Source organism: Pan paniscus, chromosome 3 (assembly GCF_029289425.2).
Source record: "Pan paniscus chromosome 3, NHGRI_mPanPan1-v2.0_pri, whole genome shotgun sequence".
NCBI lineage: Eukaryota > Metazoa > Chordata > Mammalia > Primates > Hominidae > Pan > Pan paniscus.
Genome location: NC_073252.2, coordinates 172,233,908 through 172,252,461, shown reverse-complemented (window position 1 = coordinate 172,252,461; position 18,554 = coordinate 172,233,908). Strand labels below are relative to the sequence as shown.

The window sequence follows — 18,554 nt, the reverse complement described above, 5'->3', positions numbered from 1 at the left end:
AAGCAATATTCAAATATAGGCTGTGAAATATTGCAAGTTTCCATGACTTCAACCACTTTTATAAGAAATAGTTGATACACACACATACATGGACACATACTTTCTCAGTGAATTATGTCTGAATTCGAGCAACTGAGGATTTCACGAATCGTAGTTATCATGTTGAAGGAATCAGACCTGAGATCAAATCTTGGCTCTACCACAAACCATGAACTTACCCATCATACCTCTAGATGCTTCAATTTTCTCACATATAAAATAGAGATAATACAACAGACTTAGGGTCTTTGAAAAACTTAAATAAAATGATACATACAAGGTACTTAAAACGGTAACTGGTAAAAAATAAAATTTTCAGGAAACGCTAGCTGTTATCAATCATATTTCTACACTAATAACATCTATATCTGGTAAGTCTAAGATCTACTGACACAATAAAGATGAGAAAATGATCATTTGCTCAGTGAAAATAATGAGTATGAATTCCTCCTGCTAAAATGATGGAAGGTTACAGCTAAATTTATCAAATAATTTAGTTAATATCCAATTGAAAGAAATCTAATTGAATAAATTAGATAAATAAGATATCTAATCTAGATATCTAATATGGAATTAAATAAAAATTGGAAGTAGCAATAGTTTAATGACACACATTTCCCTATAACATGTTCAACTTAATAGATTCTTCAGAAAATATCTTAAAATGAAGTGGTAATATGCCTCATTCTTTCATTTCAAAATACTGTTTTCTTTATTTTTAGCCCACCATTGATTGCCAATGGATTGATAACACTCATTGAAGATGATGCTTTAAATGGTGCTATTATGAAGATCACAACTTCTAAGGGAATTCATTTTCAAGACTATGATGCAACTCCATTTCAAGCAAAAACCCAATGAACAGCTTATGTGTTAGCCATAGCTGAAAATAAGCACAATAGCTTATATTCAGATCCTATCTTCATTTGAATATAGCTTTTAAATGAAATGTTACAGTTTGAAGTTTTCCTTCATGCACTTGGTGATAAACGTTTTCTAAATTTTTAGTTAAGTATATGGATAAAAAGTTATGAACTATTAAAAATGTGATGTGGACCAAAGGCTAGGTTGTAATCTTGATAGTCTAAAAAATGATCAAAACAAATGATTTTCAAGGAATATTCAATATTCTGCCTTTCAGAAAGTGTATGTATATCTGTGCTTCATAAATATTAATGTTCTTCAGAACATCATTTTAAAGGAGATACTTGAATTGTTATTTAAATCAAACCAGATGTAAAACACTCACATACAAGTTCATACTTTAAAAGAGGAAAGCTACTTAACAATGACAAATATTTCACAATAATAATTTCTACTTATATACCATCTTTCAACTGAACATTTCAGTTCTTCCAAGAGCTTCTTAGAGTAGTATATTTTGGGGGCAGTCAAGGAATAAACTACAGTGTAAACATATCCCAGATGAAAACTGCTGTATGGAAAAATGACAGAAAGTAACTGATTGATACTGTTGATTCACAGTTCAGCCTCCTATCTGGGAAAGACATTTCTTTCCTCTGCTCACTTTAAGAACTTTTACCGACTCCAAAAATCTCAGGAATTAAACTTTTAACAGTTACAGCAATAAAGAATAGTTAGTACTCCAAAAATATTATATTTAAGATGCTCAACAAGAAAAAAATGCAAATGTAATATTTTTTTCAAATTACTTCTTTATTGACTTGTCCAAATTTCAAAAGTGCCTACCCTTCAATAAAACTTTTTTATTCTGATCTCCATAAATTACTTAGTCTTCTATGTATAGCTATCAAGGAAACGAAACCAATTTTGCCACAGCCACAACTGTAAATGTTTTTGTACCCATGCTGAAACTCATAACAACACAGACATAAAAATAGCTGTGAGGTTTTGCTTTTTTTGTTGTCAGCTATCTTAAGAATCATTAAATACACCTGCTTTGGGTAACACTCTTTGCAAGCAGTAATTAACACTAGTAACAGTGAAAGCACAAGATTTCCAAATCAGTCGTTTTCTCAAAAAAATATCGTATAAGTGACTCATCCTGTCTGCTAACTCCAGACCTCCCAGCTTGAAGCAAAATCTTTCCACGTGAGATTGATATGGATTTCCTAGAAGTACTGGAATGTTGTCATATCTTGCCCTATTTTAATTCTGCTATAGAAAACAATTGCCTTCACTTTTAAGGAGTAATGTGAATATTAATAACTCTGGTCTAGATTTTCATATAATGTATTAAAGACAAAGTAGTGAACATCAATGAACATCTGACAGAGATAAACTGTAATCAGGCATAAGCTTGTTTGTATGTTCTGGCAGTGACCAATCAGTAAATGATGTCGGTTTGCCCAGTATCACTTATCTTCTGTATTTTTCCTCTGTCGTGTAAATAGTATAACCTTTTCATTTATGGACAATTTTTTGGACTAGTAGCCTTCAATATACATTCTGCTTTGAATTAATTTTTTCAAATCAATAAATTATGTAGACATTTAAAATCAAATATCAAGTAGAATTGAAAAATGTGAGTTACATAAGTTAAAGACTTACTTTAAATCTTACCTTCTATAGGTAGCTCTAAATAAATTCATATGGTTATATGATATCTCTGGTGTATACTGATTGAGAAAATAATTAAACGGAAGTTAGGGGAGGGGGACCTTGGTTTCTTGTATTTTTCAGTGAATATCCTAATGTAAATGGTATATATATTTTTCCAATGTGTTTTTCTTAGTAAAATGAAGTTGGTACTCTCAGAACAGCAACACTAGAAATACGTAGACATTGAGAAAAAGGTCAAGACTTGACAATGACATTGAAGTGTCCTACAAATTTTATTTTCTCATGTAAAAATAAATTTAGACACTTGTAATATCATTTAACATTCAAGTGATTATATGACAATTTCTCCTTTTGCTCTCTATAAATTTAGCATACTGAAGAGATCTGAGAATGCAAATTTTGAAAAAAATTCAAGGTATTTCACATACTAAACATCATCAGATGGTTTTTCTTAAATTAGAATTTCAAAAGGGAAATTTATTGGTGCATAGGAAAAGGTGATTGGATCCAGGGTCACAGTTGCTGTCATAAGGTCTCCATCTCCTTTTCTCTTGTTAGTGTCCCTTCTAGGCAGCTCTTTCACATGATCACTTCCCGGATCTACAGGCCTGATTCCCAGCAGCTTGCAGTCCACCAAAACAAGAACTGATTTGGCCTTGCCTAGGTTATATGCCCACTACTGAGACAGTCCTTGTGGTCAGAGAGATAGCTACTCTGCCTGCCCAGAAGGAGATGGCATGCCTCCCCAGAGCTGGCAGAATTATGGAGTGGGAGGGAGACAGGAGAGGTGGGCAGGGCATTGACCTGAGTCCTATGGACTAAGACAAGGAGAAGGAAAATTTCCAAAAGGAAAATTATGCTGTCATTACCAGAAAGTAGGTGAATGCATGCTGAGGTGACAAAAACAATAGCCACTGTAGAGAAAGACAGAGTGATAAAAGATGAGTTATGTCTTAATCCTTTGGATAAGTTTGCATACTATCTTGGTTCCTATAACATGCCTAGATCCATGTTTTCAAAGTGTGTGAAAAACTGAATCACTCTGGATAGGATATGATAAAAGAGGAGACAATGAATGGAAAATATAGGAGGCATCTCATGCATATATGATTGTACTCATTCTTGATATAAAATATATTTCTCATTGTGAATCACAGTGAAAAAGGTTCAAAAGCTACTTGATTTAATATTGACTGCAAAACTGCAATCATTGCCTCTAGACTTGCTTTGTTTTTGAGATTCTGAATATATGACCACCTTAATTCTACCATTACATTCAAGCTTATTAGCCTCCCTTCCTTCTTTCTTTCCTTTTCTTTTCTTTCTTTCCTTCTTTCTTTCCTTTTCTTTTCTTTCTTTCCTTTCTCTCTTTCATTTCTGTCTTTTATTTCCCTTCATTCCTTCCTTCCCTTCCTTCCTTCCCTCCCTCCCTCCCTCCCTTCCTTCTCTCCCTCCCTCCCTCCCTTCCTTCCTTCTTTCCTTCTTTTTTTCTGAGACAAAGTCTCACTTTGTCACTCAGGCTGGAGTGCAGTGGCATGATGTGGCTCACTGCAGTCTCAACTTCCTGAGGTCAAGTGATCCTCTGGCCTCAGCCTCCCAAGTAGCTAGGATCACAGGCATGCGCCACCATGCCTGGCTAGTTTTTGTGTATTTTTTAAAATCCTCCTGCCTTGGTATTAGTACCATTTCTAATTCTTCTTACTAAAATCTCATTGTCAGCATATAATTACTTTCATGCGCGTCTGTGTGAAGAGACCACCAAACAGGCTTTGTGTGAGCAACATGGCTGTTTATTTCACCTGGGTGCAGGTGGGCTGAGTCCGAAAAGAGAGTCAGTGAAGGGAGATGGGGTGGGGCCGTTTTATAGGATTTGGGAAGGTAATGGAAAATTACAGTCAAAGGGGGTTGTTCTCTGGTGGGCAGGGGTGGATCTCACAAAGTACATTCTCAAGGGTGGGGAGAATTACAAAGAACCTTCTTAAGGGTGGGGGAGACTACAAAGTACCTTCTTAAGGGTGGGGGAGACTACAAAGTACCTTCTTAAGGGTGGGGGAGATTACAAAGTACATTGATCAGTTAGGGTGGGGCAGGAACAAATCACAATGGTGGAATGTCATCAGTTAAGGCTGTTTTTACTTCTTTTGTGGATCTTCAGTTACTTCAGGCCATCTGGATGTATACGTGCAAGTCACAGGGGATGCGATGGCCTGGCCTGGGCTCAGAGGCCTGACAATTACATTAAATTTTACAAGATTTCTAAGGTTATCTTTGAACAATGAAACTGTCTTTTCCCCACAGTTTTCAAGTAATATTTCCACACATAACATTCACTCATTCAACAAATAACAATTGGCTGGGTGCGGTGGCTTCTGCCTGTAATCCCAGCGCTTTGGGAGGCTGAGGCAAGTGGATCACTTGAGGCAAGGAGTTCGAGACCAGTCTGCCCAACATGGTGAAACCTCGTCTCTACTAAAAAACAAACAAACAAACAAACACATACAGAAATTAGCTGCATGTGGTGGCAGGTGCCTCTAATCCCAGCTTTTCAGGAGGCTGAGGCAGGAGAATTGCTTGAACCCGGGAGGTGGAGGCTGCAGTGAGCCGAAATCACACCACTGCACTCCACCCTGGGTAACAAAGCAAGATTGTCTCAAAACAAACAACAAAACAAACACAAATAATTATCGAGAAATTGTGTTGTTGGTAAATTTATATATACATGTTTAAGTATATTATATTCTATGTAGATGTTAGGGCAGACATGTATCAATTATTAGGTCCAATATGGAAAACAGCATTTGAGTCCTGAAGAAATGTAATATGGGGAACTATTAATAGTTACAAAGATCCTGGAAGAGCTAAAGAGCCAAACATGGGTAATGAGGCAACCCAGCAACAGCAGGAAGGCTCTATCACTTCAAGAACTGGTGCAATTCAGGGTACTACCAGTGCCAAGGAACCAATGGGAGGCTGCCAATCAAAGCTGGGGCTGCAGAGCAGGGGCTGTCAGGTGGGAGGTGGAATTCTGGAGGAGACAGCCACTGTCAGAGATGCCACCCCAAGAGAGTGGAGGGGGAGGAAATACCCTGAAATCTCCCCCTGCAATATCCTATTAAGTATCTCTCAGCCAGGAAGGGAGTTACGAAAAACGTCATTTTCAGGGCCAGCCCTTTATGTTACACAGCAGAGCAGCACAAGGGAAGGCTGTGGATTTGAGAACAAACAGGCAGATGACATACATTTTACATTTTTCCCTGCTACAATAAGGATTTCGACTTGCCACTTACTCCCTTCTAAAGCTTGTTTTAGTTTTCATTTTCTTTTGTTTTCAGAGGGAGTTTTACTCTTGTTGCCCAGGCTGGAGTGCAATGGTGTGATCTTGGCCTTTGTGATCACTGTAACCTCCGCCTCCGCCTCCTGGGTTCAAGCGATTCTCCTGCCTCAGCCTGCCAAGTAGCTGGGATTACAGGCACCCACCATCACACCTGGCTAATTTTTTGTATTTTTAGTAGAGATGGGGTTTCACTATTGTTGGCCAGGCTGGTCTTGAACTCCTGACCTCAGGTGATCCACCCACCTTGGCCTCCCAAAGTGCTGGGATTACAGGCATGAGCCACCGTGCCTAGCCTAAAGCTTGTTTTTAAGAATCGTGAGTAAAGATATCACTCTAACTCCATAGTTATTCAATGGTGTGATGTTTCTGGGGTCTAGTCCCACAGTAGCTAATGGTCATGTAGTCATTTGCATGTAACTAACAGCCTATGCATTTTGCTATCCAGATGTATGGATTTATTACTAATTCCTATCACTAATCCTTAAAATCATTTGTCTTACTACCGTGACTTAAGTATGTGTTAAAAAAAACACTGTCTCATTCTCACTTATAAGTGCTATGAAGGAAACAAGGCTACTAAAACATGTTGGGCCGGGCGCAGTGTCTCACGCCTGTAATCCCAGCACTTTGGGAGGCCGAGGCAGGAAGATCACTTGAGATCAGGAGTTTGAGGCCAGCCTGGCCAACATAGTGAAACCCCATCTCTACCAAAAAATACAGAAAAATTAACCGGTCATGGTGGTGCGTGACTGTAGTCCCAGCTACTTGGAGGCTGAAGTGGGAGGATCTCTTGAACCTGGGAGGCAGAGGCTGCAGTGAGCTGAGATCACACCACTGCACACCAGCCTGAGTGACAGAGTGAGACCCTGTCTCAAAAATAAATAAACCAATAAATAAATAAAACATGTTGACTGTCTTGTTAGATCCTACTACATTTTTAAGCTCAATCTGCTAGGTTTAAATCAAAAGAGGATAAACTGGTAAATTCCTGCATTTAGGTTGCCCTAAAGTAATTTCATGCTAATGATATACCATTATTTAAAATTTAATGTATACATTTACGTAAATTTTTATTTGCCCCTAAATTCGTGTGTGGTGTGTGTGTGTGTGTGTGTGTGTGTGTGTGTGTAGAACTGAACTAGATCAATGGCTTTCAAATGTTTTGCTCCTATACCCACAAAATAATTTTTATAACTATGTATTCTTTGTAATCATTGAGTAAGAGTAGCAGAGAATTCAGATAAACCCCTGAAATTCATGGCTTAACACAATAGTTTTTTTTTCCTTTACACACACAAGAATGTAGTGCTGTATTCAGTGAGCAGCTTTTCATGAGGTTGTTCAGGATCCTTCTACGTTATAGCTCCCCTGTCTATAGCTTTCGAATCATTTACTTCCAGCCAGTGAACTGAAGAAGAAAGAATGGGGCAGGCATACCTGCTTCTTGAACATTTCAGCCTGGAAGTAACATGCATTATTTTTACTCATAGTCCTCTGTTGAGACTAGTCCCATGGCCCTATCTAAATGCAAGGGATACTGGGAAATGTAGAAACTGTGGGTGATGCCTCCCAGAAACAACTCTACACACTACAGGGAGGCTGAGTTTTTGATTGACAAATCATTTGTCTTTGCCACACTTAATATCCCTATAAATCCCTTGCTCCTCACACTGAATACATTTTACTCCTACTCAAGGGTAACATCCCAAAATCCTATGTAGTTACTATCCTCAATTTAGATTTAGAATCACCAACAGATGCACAGTCCTCCCTGTCAGGATGCACATGGCTTCTCATGATCTAGTGACCTATGAACTTATAAGGCAATTTCTCTTATCTGCTATGTGTGTCCACACACACAAACACGGACACTCTAATGATGAGCGAGAAGAGAAAAACTGCAATAAAATACCTCATTTGGAAAAGAAAAGAATGGGATACACACCAGTCTGTGGTCAATAGCAATGAGACAGTCCTACCTTGTAGGCATTATGAGGTCTCTCTTCCGTGGCAGTGGGGAATTTCCTTGCTGATATTGAAATCTTCAGTTTGGGATTCGTGATTTTACCATCGTGCCCAGAAGCCTCTCTCTCTAACTTAGTGAATTTTTTCTTTGTCTCTTATCCTCCATCTTTTGGTGCCAAATCTTCTGGGAAGTTGTGGAGTTTACACATACTGTGTCCTATCATTGCAAGTTGCTTTGAAACCCAAGGCTTAAGTCTTAAACAGTTAAAAGCTTTTTTATTATTATTATTTTGAGACGGAGTCACATTCCGTAGCCCAGGATGGAGTGCAATGGCGCGATTTCTGATCCCTGCAACCTCTGCCTCCCAGGCTCAAGCTATTCTCCTGCCTCAGCCTCCCAAGTTGCTGGGATTACAGGCACGCACCACCAGGCCCAGCTAACTTATTTATTTATTTTTTATTTATTTATTTATTTTTATTTTTATTTTTATTTTGAGACGGAGTCTCGCTCTGCGCCCAGGCTGGAGTGCAGTGGCGCGATCTCGGCTCACTGCAAGCTCCGCCTTCCGGGTTCACACCATTCTCCTGCCTCAGCCTCCCGAGTAGGTGGGACTACAGGCGCCCGCCACCACGCCGGGCTAATTTTTTTTTATTTTTAGTAGAGACGGGGTTTCACCGTGTTAGCCAGGATGGTCTTCATCTCCTGACCTTGTGATCCGCCCGCCTCCGCCTCCCAAAGTGCTGGGATTACAGGCAGTGAGCCACCGCACCGGGCCTAGTTAAAAGCTTTTAAATTCTGACTTGGGATTTCTTCAGCTCTGCATCGTATTAAAAAATTAGTAGGCTCTGATCTGTTTACTTCTAGTGAATTTCATTTGCTTTAAAACACTGAAATATTTTTAAAGTCACAATTAAGTCATTAATAGTCATAATTTTCAAGCCTGATATTTTATTTTGCACCCTACCCACTCATTATTCCTCTCTTCTTTCAACGTAATGGGAGTACACTGAGAAAAGCAGACTTGGATAGAACTCACACTTGCAATTTGTGTCATAACTAAGGGTTAATGGATCATTCATGCGGAAAACATTTCTGAGTCTTATCTTTCTGTGCTTAGAGACTAGAAGCAGTTGACTTTTCCAACCCAAAAAGCTCCACATTTTTGGATTATCTCTTCTTTAAGTTTTAATTGCAAACAAGCCAATTCCAGCCTGAGCTCACCTCTTGGTTCTATAATTTGCTAGATGTAATCAGAGAACACCAAAACATACCATCATCATTCTATCTTTGAACCCCTTCACAGAGGAATTGGTCTTGGTAGGCATGGGAGGCAACATACTCACCAAATGTTTTATCTTTGCTTAACAGGGTCCTCCACTTTTCTAGCCTCACTGCCCACAACTCACCTGGGAAGCCAATGCCGGATACGTTAGGTTTGTTGTTGCTTGGCGGCATTTCACTTCTGGAATCAATCTGTATTAGCTAAAGTAATGCTCGGTATTATAGGAGATAATTCCCCAAATCGCAGGGGCTTAACAAAATAAAAATTTATTACTCTCAGATGCAAGAATTCAATGCAGGTGTAGAGTGGGCAGCATTCCAAGGTGGGTGATTGAAAGATTCAGGTCCTTTACATTTTATAGCTCCACTATCACTCAGAGCCTTGGGATCTACTCAGAGGGCGGACAAGGCACACCTGCTCCTTAATCACTTCAGCGTTTTCTGATACCCTTTGTAGAGCTGCTTAAACGGCCCCACCTGGGTGCAGATACCCTTTGCAGAGCTGCTTAAACGGCCCCACCTGGGTGCAGATACACTTTGTAGAGCTGCTTAAACGGCCCCACCTGGGTGCAAGGCTGGGCTCTAGTGCTGGGAAATGTAAATTCTGCCTGGAAACCCACTTTCCAGCAACAGCGCTACCCTTTGGAAAGGTAAGTATTTATCTTTGGTGGAGAGCTGGCTATTTCTGCCATACCTCTCTCATATTTTTAAGTTTAAATATAATATATATAAGTTTAAATTCATGACAAAGTAATTACTTTTGTATATTTTCAATATTGGCTTTAAAAATGTCCAATGGGTGATAAATACTATAACCATTTTATGAACCACTTTAAAATTCGAGAACATGGTCCTTCTCAAGAGTCAGAAATTTTGTATTGTTTTGTTTTATCATTTAACTCATAATTGCTTCCTCTACAGAATTTTATTCTAAATATTTTTCTGTGAATTTTAAGATTATACCTCTCTGCAACAAGTATACACACTACACACACACACACACACACATTGAATTTTGAATTTTGTTTTTCATAAGGTCTAAGTGGATCTGACATAGTTAAAATAATTAATATACAATTGATCAAAATAATAATGATATTAACATTTTTAAAATTGTTTAAATTTTAATAGCTTTAGGGGTACAAGTGGGTTTTGGTTATGTGGATGAATTGTATAGTGGTAAAGTCTAAGATTTTAGTGTATCTGTCACCCAAGTAGTTCACATTGTACCCAATAGGTAGTTTTTCACACTAAATGCCCTTCCCATCCTGCCCTCCTTCTGAATCTCCAATGTCAATTATATCATTCTGTATGCCTTTGCATACCCACAGCTTAGCTCCCACTTATAAGTGAGAACATGCTGTATCTGGTTTTCAATTCCTGAGTTACTTGACTTAGAATAAGGCCTCTAATTCCATTCAAGTTGCTGCGAAAGACATTACTTCATTCTTTTTAATGACTGAGTAGTATTCCATGGGAGATATTATATATATAATATATATGTGTGTATATATATATATAGTGGATAATATAATATATATTAGATTCCATATCTTCTCAATTGTGAATTGTGCTGTGATAAACATATGCATGCAGGTGTCTTCTTGATATAGTGACTTCTTTCCCTTTGGGTAAATACCCAAGTAGTAGGATTTCTGGATTGAATGGTAGTTTCATTTTTAGTTATTTAAGAAATCTCCATACTGTTTTCCATAGAGGTTGTATTAATTTATATTCCCACCAGCAGTGTATAAGCATTCCATTTTCATATGGAAATATATTGTTTTTTTTTTACTTTTTCTTAATGACCACTCTGGCTGAGGTAAGGTGGTATCTAATTGTAGTTTTAATTTGCATTTCCTTGGATGACTAGTGATGTTGAGCATTTTTTTTCATGTTTGTGGACATTTGTATATCTTCTGTTGAAAAATGTGTATTCGTGGCCTTTGCCCACTTTTTTACAGGATTATTTGTTTTTTCTGGCTGATTTGTTTGAGTCCCTTGTATATTCTGGATATCAGTCCTTTGTCAGATGCATAACTTGCAGATATTTTCTCCCATTCTGTAGGTCATCTGCTTATGCTGATCATTTCTTCTTGCTATGCAGAAGTTTTTTAGTTTACTTACACCCCATGTATTTATTTTTGTGTTTGTTGCATTTGCTTTTGGGGTCTTAATCATAAATTCTTTGCCCCGTCCAATGTCCAGAGGCGTTTCTTCTAGATTTTCTTGTAGAATTTTTTGTTTGTTTGTTTCAGATGTTAAATATAGGTGTTTAATCCATCCTGAGTTACTTTTTGTATATGGTGAAAGATAGGGATCCGATTTCATTCTTCTACATGTGGCTATTCTATTTTCCCAGCACCATTTATAGGGCATCCTTTCCCCAATTTATGTTTCTGTACACTGTGCCAAAGTTCAGTTGGTTGTAAGTTTTTGTCTTTATTTCTGGATTCTCTATTCTGTTCCATTGATCTTTTACCAGTACCATGCTGTTTTGCTCACTATAGCCTTGTATAATCTGAAGTTGGGTAATGTGATGCCTCCAGATTTATTCTTTTTGCTTAGGATTGCTTTGGCTATTTGGCTCTTTTTGGTTTCACATGAATTTTAGGATTTTTTTTTTCTAATTCTGTGAAAACTGATCTTGGTAGGAATCGCACTGAATCTGTAGATTGTTTTGGGCAGTATGGTCATCTTCACAATGTTGGTTCTTCTAATGCACGAGCATGGTGTATATTTCTGTTTGTTTGTGCCATCTATGATTTCTTTTAGCACAGTTCTATAGTTCTCCTTGTAGAAATCTTTCCCCTCCTTGGTTAAGTATATTTCTAGGTATTTTATTTTTTGTAGTTATTTTAAAAGGGATTGAGTTCTTCATTTGATTCTTAGCTTTGTCATTGTTGATGTATTGCAGTGCTATTGATTAGTGTATATTGATTTTGTAAACTGAGACTTTACTGAGTTCATTTATACGATCTAGGAGTCTTGAAGGAGTGTTTAGGGATTTCTAGGTGTGAAATCATATCACTTTCAAACAGAGATAATTTGATTTCCTCTTTTCCGATTTGGATGCCCTTTACTTATTTCTCTTGTCTGATTGCTCTGGCTAGGACTTCCAGTACTATGTTAATAGAAGTGGTGACAGTGGGCATCCTTGTCTTGTTCTTGCTTTTAAGGGAAATGCTTTCAACTTTTCCCTATTCAGTATGCTGTTGCCCGTGGGTTTGTCATATATGACTTTTATTATTTTGAGGTATGTTCCTTCTGTGCCTAGATTGTTGAAGGTTTTTATCACAAGGGGATGCTGGATTTTATTGAATGACTTTTCTGCATCTGTTGAGATGATCATATGGTTTTTGTTTTTAATTCTGTTTATGTGATGAATCACATTTTTTAAGACAGGGTCTCACTCTGTTGCCCAGGCTGGAGTGCAGTGGCATGATCACAGCTCACTGCAGCCTCAACCTCATGGGCTCAAGATCCTCCTGCCTCAGCTTCCCAGGTAGCTGGGACCAGAGGTGCACACCACCATACCCAGCTAGTTTAGTAGTAGTAGTAGTAGTAAGAGTAATAGTAGTAGTAGTAGTAGTAGTAGTAGTGACAAGGTCTTGCTATGTTGCCCAGTCTGGTCTCAAACTCAGATTCCCAGAGTGGTGGGATTACAGGTGTGCACCACTGCACCCAGCTGAATCACATTTATTGACTTGCATATGTTGAACTATCCCTGTAACCATGGAATGAAATCCACCTGATGGTGGAGAATTATTTTTGTTTTGATATGCTATTGGATTTGATTTGCAGGTGTTTTGTTAAGGATTTTTGCATCTATATTCATCAGGGAAATTAGCCTGGAGTTTTGTTCCTTTATTATGGCCTTTCTTGGGTTTTGTTATCATGGTGAAACTGGCTTTGTAGAATGAGTTAGGGAGGATTCCTTCTTAATCTTTTGGAATCGTTTCAGTGAAATTAGTACCAATTCTTCTTTGAATGTCTGGTAGAATTTGGTTGTGAATCTGTCTGGCTGTCGGCTTTTTGTTGTTGTTGGCAATTTATTTTATTACTGATTCAATCTTATTGCTTGTGATTGGTCTGTTCAGGATTTCTATTTCTTCCTGATTCAAGCTAAGAGGGTTGTATGATTCTAGGAATTTATTCATTTTCTCTAGATTTTCTGTTTTGTGTGCATTTAGGTGTTCATTGTAGTTTCGAATGATCTTGTATTTCTGTGGTGTCAGTTGAAATGTCTCCATTTTCACTTCTAATTGAGCTTATTTGACGCTTTCCTCTTCTTTTCTTGGTTAATCTAGCCGGTGGTCTATCAGTTTTATCTTTTCAAAGAACCAGCTTTTTGTTTCATTTATCTTTTGTATATGTTTTATTTCAATTTCATTTAGCTCTGCTCTAATCTTTGTTATTTCTTTTCTTTTATTTATTTATTTATTTATTTATTCTGTCAGGGTCTTGCTCTGTGAGCCAGATTGGAGTGCAGTGGTGCAATCTCAGCTTACTGCAGCCTCCATCAACCTCCAAGGCTCAAGCGATCCTCCCACCTCAGCCCCAGCAAGTAGCAGGGACTTCAGGCACACACCGCCATGCCCAACTAATTTTTGTATTTTTAGTAGAGATGAGGTTTCCCCATGTTGCCCAGGCTGGTGTCAAACTGCTGAGCTGAAGTCATCCGCCCACCTTGGCCTCCCAAAGTGCTGGGATTACAGACGTGAGCCACCACCCCTGACCCCAAGTTATTCATTTTCTTCTACTAGATTTGTCTTCGGTATGTTCTTATTTTTCTAGTTCTTCTAGCTAGGATGTTAGGTTGTCAATTTGTGACTTTTAATAATTTTTGATGTAGGCGTTTAGCACTGTAAACTTTCCTCTTACTGCTTTTGCTGTATTCTGGAGGTTTTGATAACTTATGTCACTCTTATCATTCATTTCAAAAAAATTTTAAATTTCCATCTTGATTTCATTGTTAAGCCAAAAATCATTCAGGAGTTGATTGTTTAATTTCCATGTATATTTGTAGTATTAAGGGTTCCTTTTGGAATTGGTTTCCAGTTTTATTCCTCTATGGTCTGAGAAGACACTTGATAGGATTTTTTTTTCTTTTTCTTTTTTTCTTTTTTTTTTTTTTTTTTTTTTGAGATGGAGTCTTACCCTATCGCCCAGGCTGGAGTGGTGCAATGGCGTGATCTTGGCTCACTGCAACCTCCGCCTCCCGGGCTCAGGTGATTCTCTTGCCTCAGCCTCCTGAGTAGCTGGGATTATAGGCACCCACCACCATGCCCAGCTAATTTTTAGTAGAGACAGAGTCTCGCCATGATGGCCAGGCTGGTCTGGAACTCCTGACCTCATGATCCGCCCACCTCGGCCTTCCAAAGTGCTGGGATTACAGGCGTGAGTCACCGTGCCTGGCCTATGATTTTTATTTCTTAAAATTTATTGAGACTTGTTTTGTGACCTATCATATGGTCTATCTTGGAGAATGTTCTGTGTGCTAATGAGAAGAATGTATATTCCGTAGTTCTTAGGTAGAGTGTTCTGTAAATGTCTGCTAGGTCCATTTGTTCTAGAGTATAGTTTAAGTCCAGTGTTTCTTTTTTGACTTTCAGCCTTGATGATCTGTCTAGTGCTGTCAGTTGAGTGTTAAAGTCCTCCACTATTGTGTTGCTGTATATCCTTTCTTAGGTCTAGTAATTGCTTTATGAATCTGGGAGCTCTAGCATTAGATACATATATATTTAGGATTGTTATATCTTCTTGTTGAATTGATCCTTTCATCAATTTATAATGCCCTTCTTTCTCTTTTTTTACTGTTGTTGCATTAAAGTCTGTTTTATCTGATATAATAATAGCTGCTCCCACTCACTTTTGGTCTCCATTTGCATGAAATACTTTTATCCACATCTTTATCTTGAGTCTATAAGAATCCTTATATGTTAGCTGTGTCTCCTGAAGATAGCAGATATTTGGTCTTTGATTTTTTTTAAGTCGATTCTGCCAATCTATCTTTTAAATGTATCATTTAGGGCATTTGCATTTGACATTAATATTGAGATGTGAAATATTCTTCCAGCCATGTGTTGATTTTATAATTGTGTTATTATTTTATAAGCCCCGTGAATGTTATGCTTTCAGGAGTTTCCATTCTGGTGTATATACACCTTTTGGTTCAAGATTTGGAACCCCTTTTAGCATTTATTGTAGAATTGGTTTATCGTTGACAAATTCTCTCAGCATTTGCTTGTTTAAGAAAGACTTTATTTCTCCTTTATTTATTCAACTTAGTATTGCTAGATACAGAATTCTCGACTGACAGTTTTTTTCTGTTTAAGGAGACTGAAGTCAGGACCCCAGTCCCTAATGGCTTATAAGGTTTCTGCTGAGAAGTCTGCTGTTGGTCTGATAAGTTTTCCTTTATATGTTACTTGATATTTGGTCTCACTACTCTTAAAATTCTTTCCTTCATATTGATTGGATAACCTGGTGACTATATGCCTTGGTGATGCCCTTTTTGAATCCATTCTACCAATCTGTATCTTTTAAGTTGATCATTTAGACTATTTGCATTTGACATTAATATTGAGCTTCTGGGCTAGGCACAGTGAATCAGCCCTATAATCCCAGCACTTTGGGAGGCCAAGGTGGGAGGATTACTTGAGGTCAAGAGTTCGAGACCAGCCTGGCCAACATGGTGAAACCCTGTCTCTACTAAAAATACAAAAATTTGCCGTGTGGTGGTGGGCACCCATAATCCCAGCTACTCGGAAGGCTGAGGCAGAAGAATCACTTGAACCTGGGAGGCAGAGGTTGCAGTGAGATCATGCCACTGCACTCCAGTCTGGGTGACAGAGCAAGACTCTGTCTCAAAAAAAAAAACAAAAAATTGCTTCTCATATTTGGATGTCTAGATTTCTAGCAAGGCCAGAGAAATTTTCCTCAATCATTCCCTCAAATAAGTTTTCCAAATTTTAACTTTTTCTTCAGCCTCAGGAGCACCTATATTTCTTAGGTTTTGCCAATTTATATAATCCCATATTTTTTGGAGACTTTGATTATTGCTTTTAATTCTTTTCTCCTTTATATTTATCTGATTGGGTTAATTCAAAAGCCTTGTCTTTAGGCTCTGAAATTCTTTCTTCTAGTTGGTCTATTCTATCGTTAGGACTTTCTACTGCATTTTGTAGTTTCCTAAATGTGTCTTTCATTTCCAGAAGTTCTGATTGGATTTTCTTTAAAATAGGTATCTGTTTAGAAAATTTTTCATTTATATCCTGATTTTCTAAAATTTTTTATGTTGGCTTTTAAAATTTAAGTTGGTTTTAATTTCTTTATGTTGATTTAATTTCTTTATGTTTGTTTCTCTTGTATCTCCTTGAACAACTTAATAATTAACCTTTTTAATTCTTTGTCATGTATTTCAAATATTTCATTTTGATTTGGATCTACTGCTGGAGAGTTAGTGTGATCTTTTGGGGGTGTTATAGAACCGTATTTATTTATATTGCCAGAATTATTTTCTTGGTTCCTTCTTATTTGGGTAAACTATTTATTATTATTCTTGAATTTATTTTTTTATTAGACTGGTTTTTTATATCTCTTGTTTCCCCTTGAGGATGTGACTTTAATGTTTATAGTTTATTGTCACCTAGCTTCAGCTCTGAGTGCTTTCAGTGGTGAAGACTCTGTATGAGTTCCTTGGTTATGGAGAATCTTTGTGTGATGGCTTTCTTCGATGCTGGCTGCAATAATGACGTGCTGGGTGTGTGAGCAGGTTCGTTGTCCCCTGTTGGGCTGGAATGGCAGGGGTCTTATGAAGCTTATCTCATTCCCCAGAGATGTGCACTGAAAATTTTTTTTCCCTAGTATTTTTTATTCACTGGATTGAACAATTCAGGCTTCTGGCCAGTTTGAGGTGCCCACAGGTCAAAACTAGCTATGGCTAAAGCAGGCGGATAAATACAAACCCTAGTATAGGCAGAGATCCCAGCCTTTACAGCAGTGGCTGGGGAAGTTATCAGTGAGATGCACTGAGGTCTTTTCAAGGGTAGATAGGGAGCTGCCACAGCTCTGCTTCCAGGCCAGCAGAAAAGTGATCCACCTTCCCATCACACCCCTAACTCAGTGTTCCAGCTGTTCACATCAGAGAGGCACCTCTTTTCATCTGCAGGAAGGCTCATGCTCCATGTAGAGAGGGGTTGTGACTCTACATTTCAAACAAGCCTCGATGGCACTCTTCCTTTGAGAATATTCCTTTAAGAATCCTCCAGAAATGTTCAGGAATGGTCCTGAAATGTTCCAGAAAGGGTGTCTACAGATCTACCCATGCCATGCTCCCGTAGGAGTTGCCCCAGCTGTGTCTATAATGGTAGATGAGAGGGAGAAGAGGTCCCCTTCTCCACGACCCTTCATGAGTACAAGGGCTGCCTGACTGTTGGGTTAAGAGCCACAGACTTTCCTCACTAAGCCCAGAACTGTACCTGTGCCTCTGCTGAAAGAAACTTCCCACAAGTGGAAAGTTCAGGGACTCAAGGCCTGCGGTCTTGTTTCTTTTGTCCCATGGGGTGTTCCTTAATGTGGTGCACTCCCCCTCCCTCTAAGAGTAGGAGTCTCTGAGAACAAGACTACTGTGAATGCTGCTGTTCTACTGGGTCTAGCCACCCAGTGGGGCTGCCACACTTCAGGCTGGTACTAGGGAATGTCTGCAAGGGATCCAGTGATGTGACATGTCCTCTAGTCTCACAGCAGTGGGCACCAGCACCAGCTCTGATGGAGGTAGGAGGGCAGTGACGTAGACTCTGAGATTTCCTTAGTTATAAATAGCCTTAGTGTGTTGGCTTTTTCAAATGTCAGCAGTAGTAGTAATGTACAGGGCATGTGGACAGACTCAAGACCTACTGGTTAGCTAGGGTGATGCAGGCAATGGTGAAGGCTGAGGTCACACAAAAGTTTTCTTTCTCCAGGGCTCTGTGTGATTGTTCCTGCAGATGTTGTAAAAGACTGGAGGCAGTTGGCTTCCAGCCACGACGTGGCACTTGCAAAACAGCACCAGTGGTAGTAGCTGTGAAATTTGTGCTTGCCTTATGTTACCGAAAGGAGGTATTCCAGTGCCTTGGGCAATGGGTGAGGCCATGGAGAGCCCAAAGGACCCTGTCCATGGTGCTACACTACCAAGGTGTGTGGAGGGGCAAAGCCAAGTGGGGGCTGGGTCAGGCAAGTCCATGCTCTGATTTCCCAGGAGCAGGCACAGGCAGTTTCCTGGCCACTGGGGTAATATTCCAGGGAGAAGCATAGCTATAATATTAACATTGTTATGAAAAATTATTTTAAATTAGAAATTAAAATGTATCAGAAACGCATTCTTACCAATATGAATGGAGCTTTTCC

The 18,554-nt window shown here is 38.7% G+C and overlaps 1 protein-coding gene across 1 annotated transcript in view; it reads left to right on the top strand.

Moving 5' to 3' along the window:
* The window catches only part of HPGD (15-hydroxyprostaglandin dehydrogenase), a 34,770-nt gene extending 32,092 nt beyond the window's left edge, over nt 1–2,678 (top strand). The window contains exon 7 of the mRNA XM_055112013.3: nt 762–2,678. Coding sequence (XP_054967988.1) covers nt 762–900 — 139 coding nt within the window. The 3' untranslated portion in view covers nt 901–2,678. The remainder of the gene's footprint in view (nt 1–761) is intronic.
* Nucleotides 2,679–18,554: the final 15,876 nt, after the last annotated feature.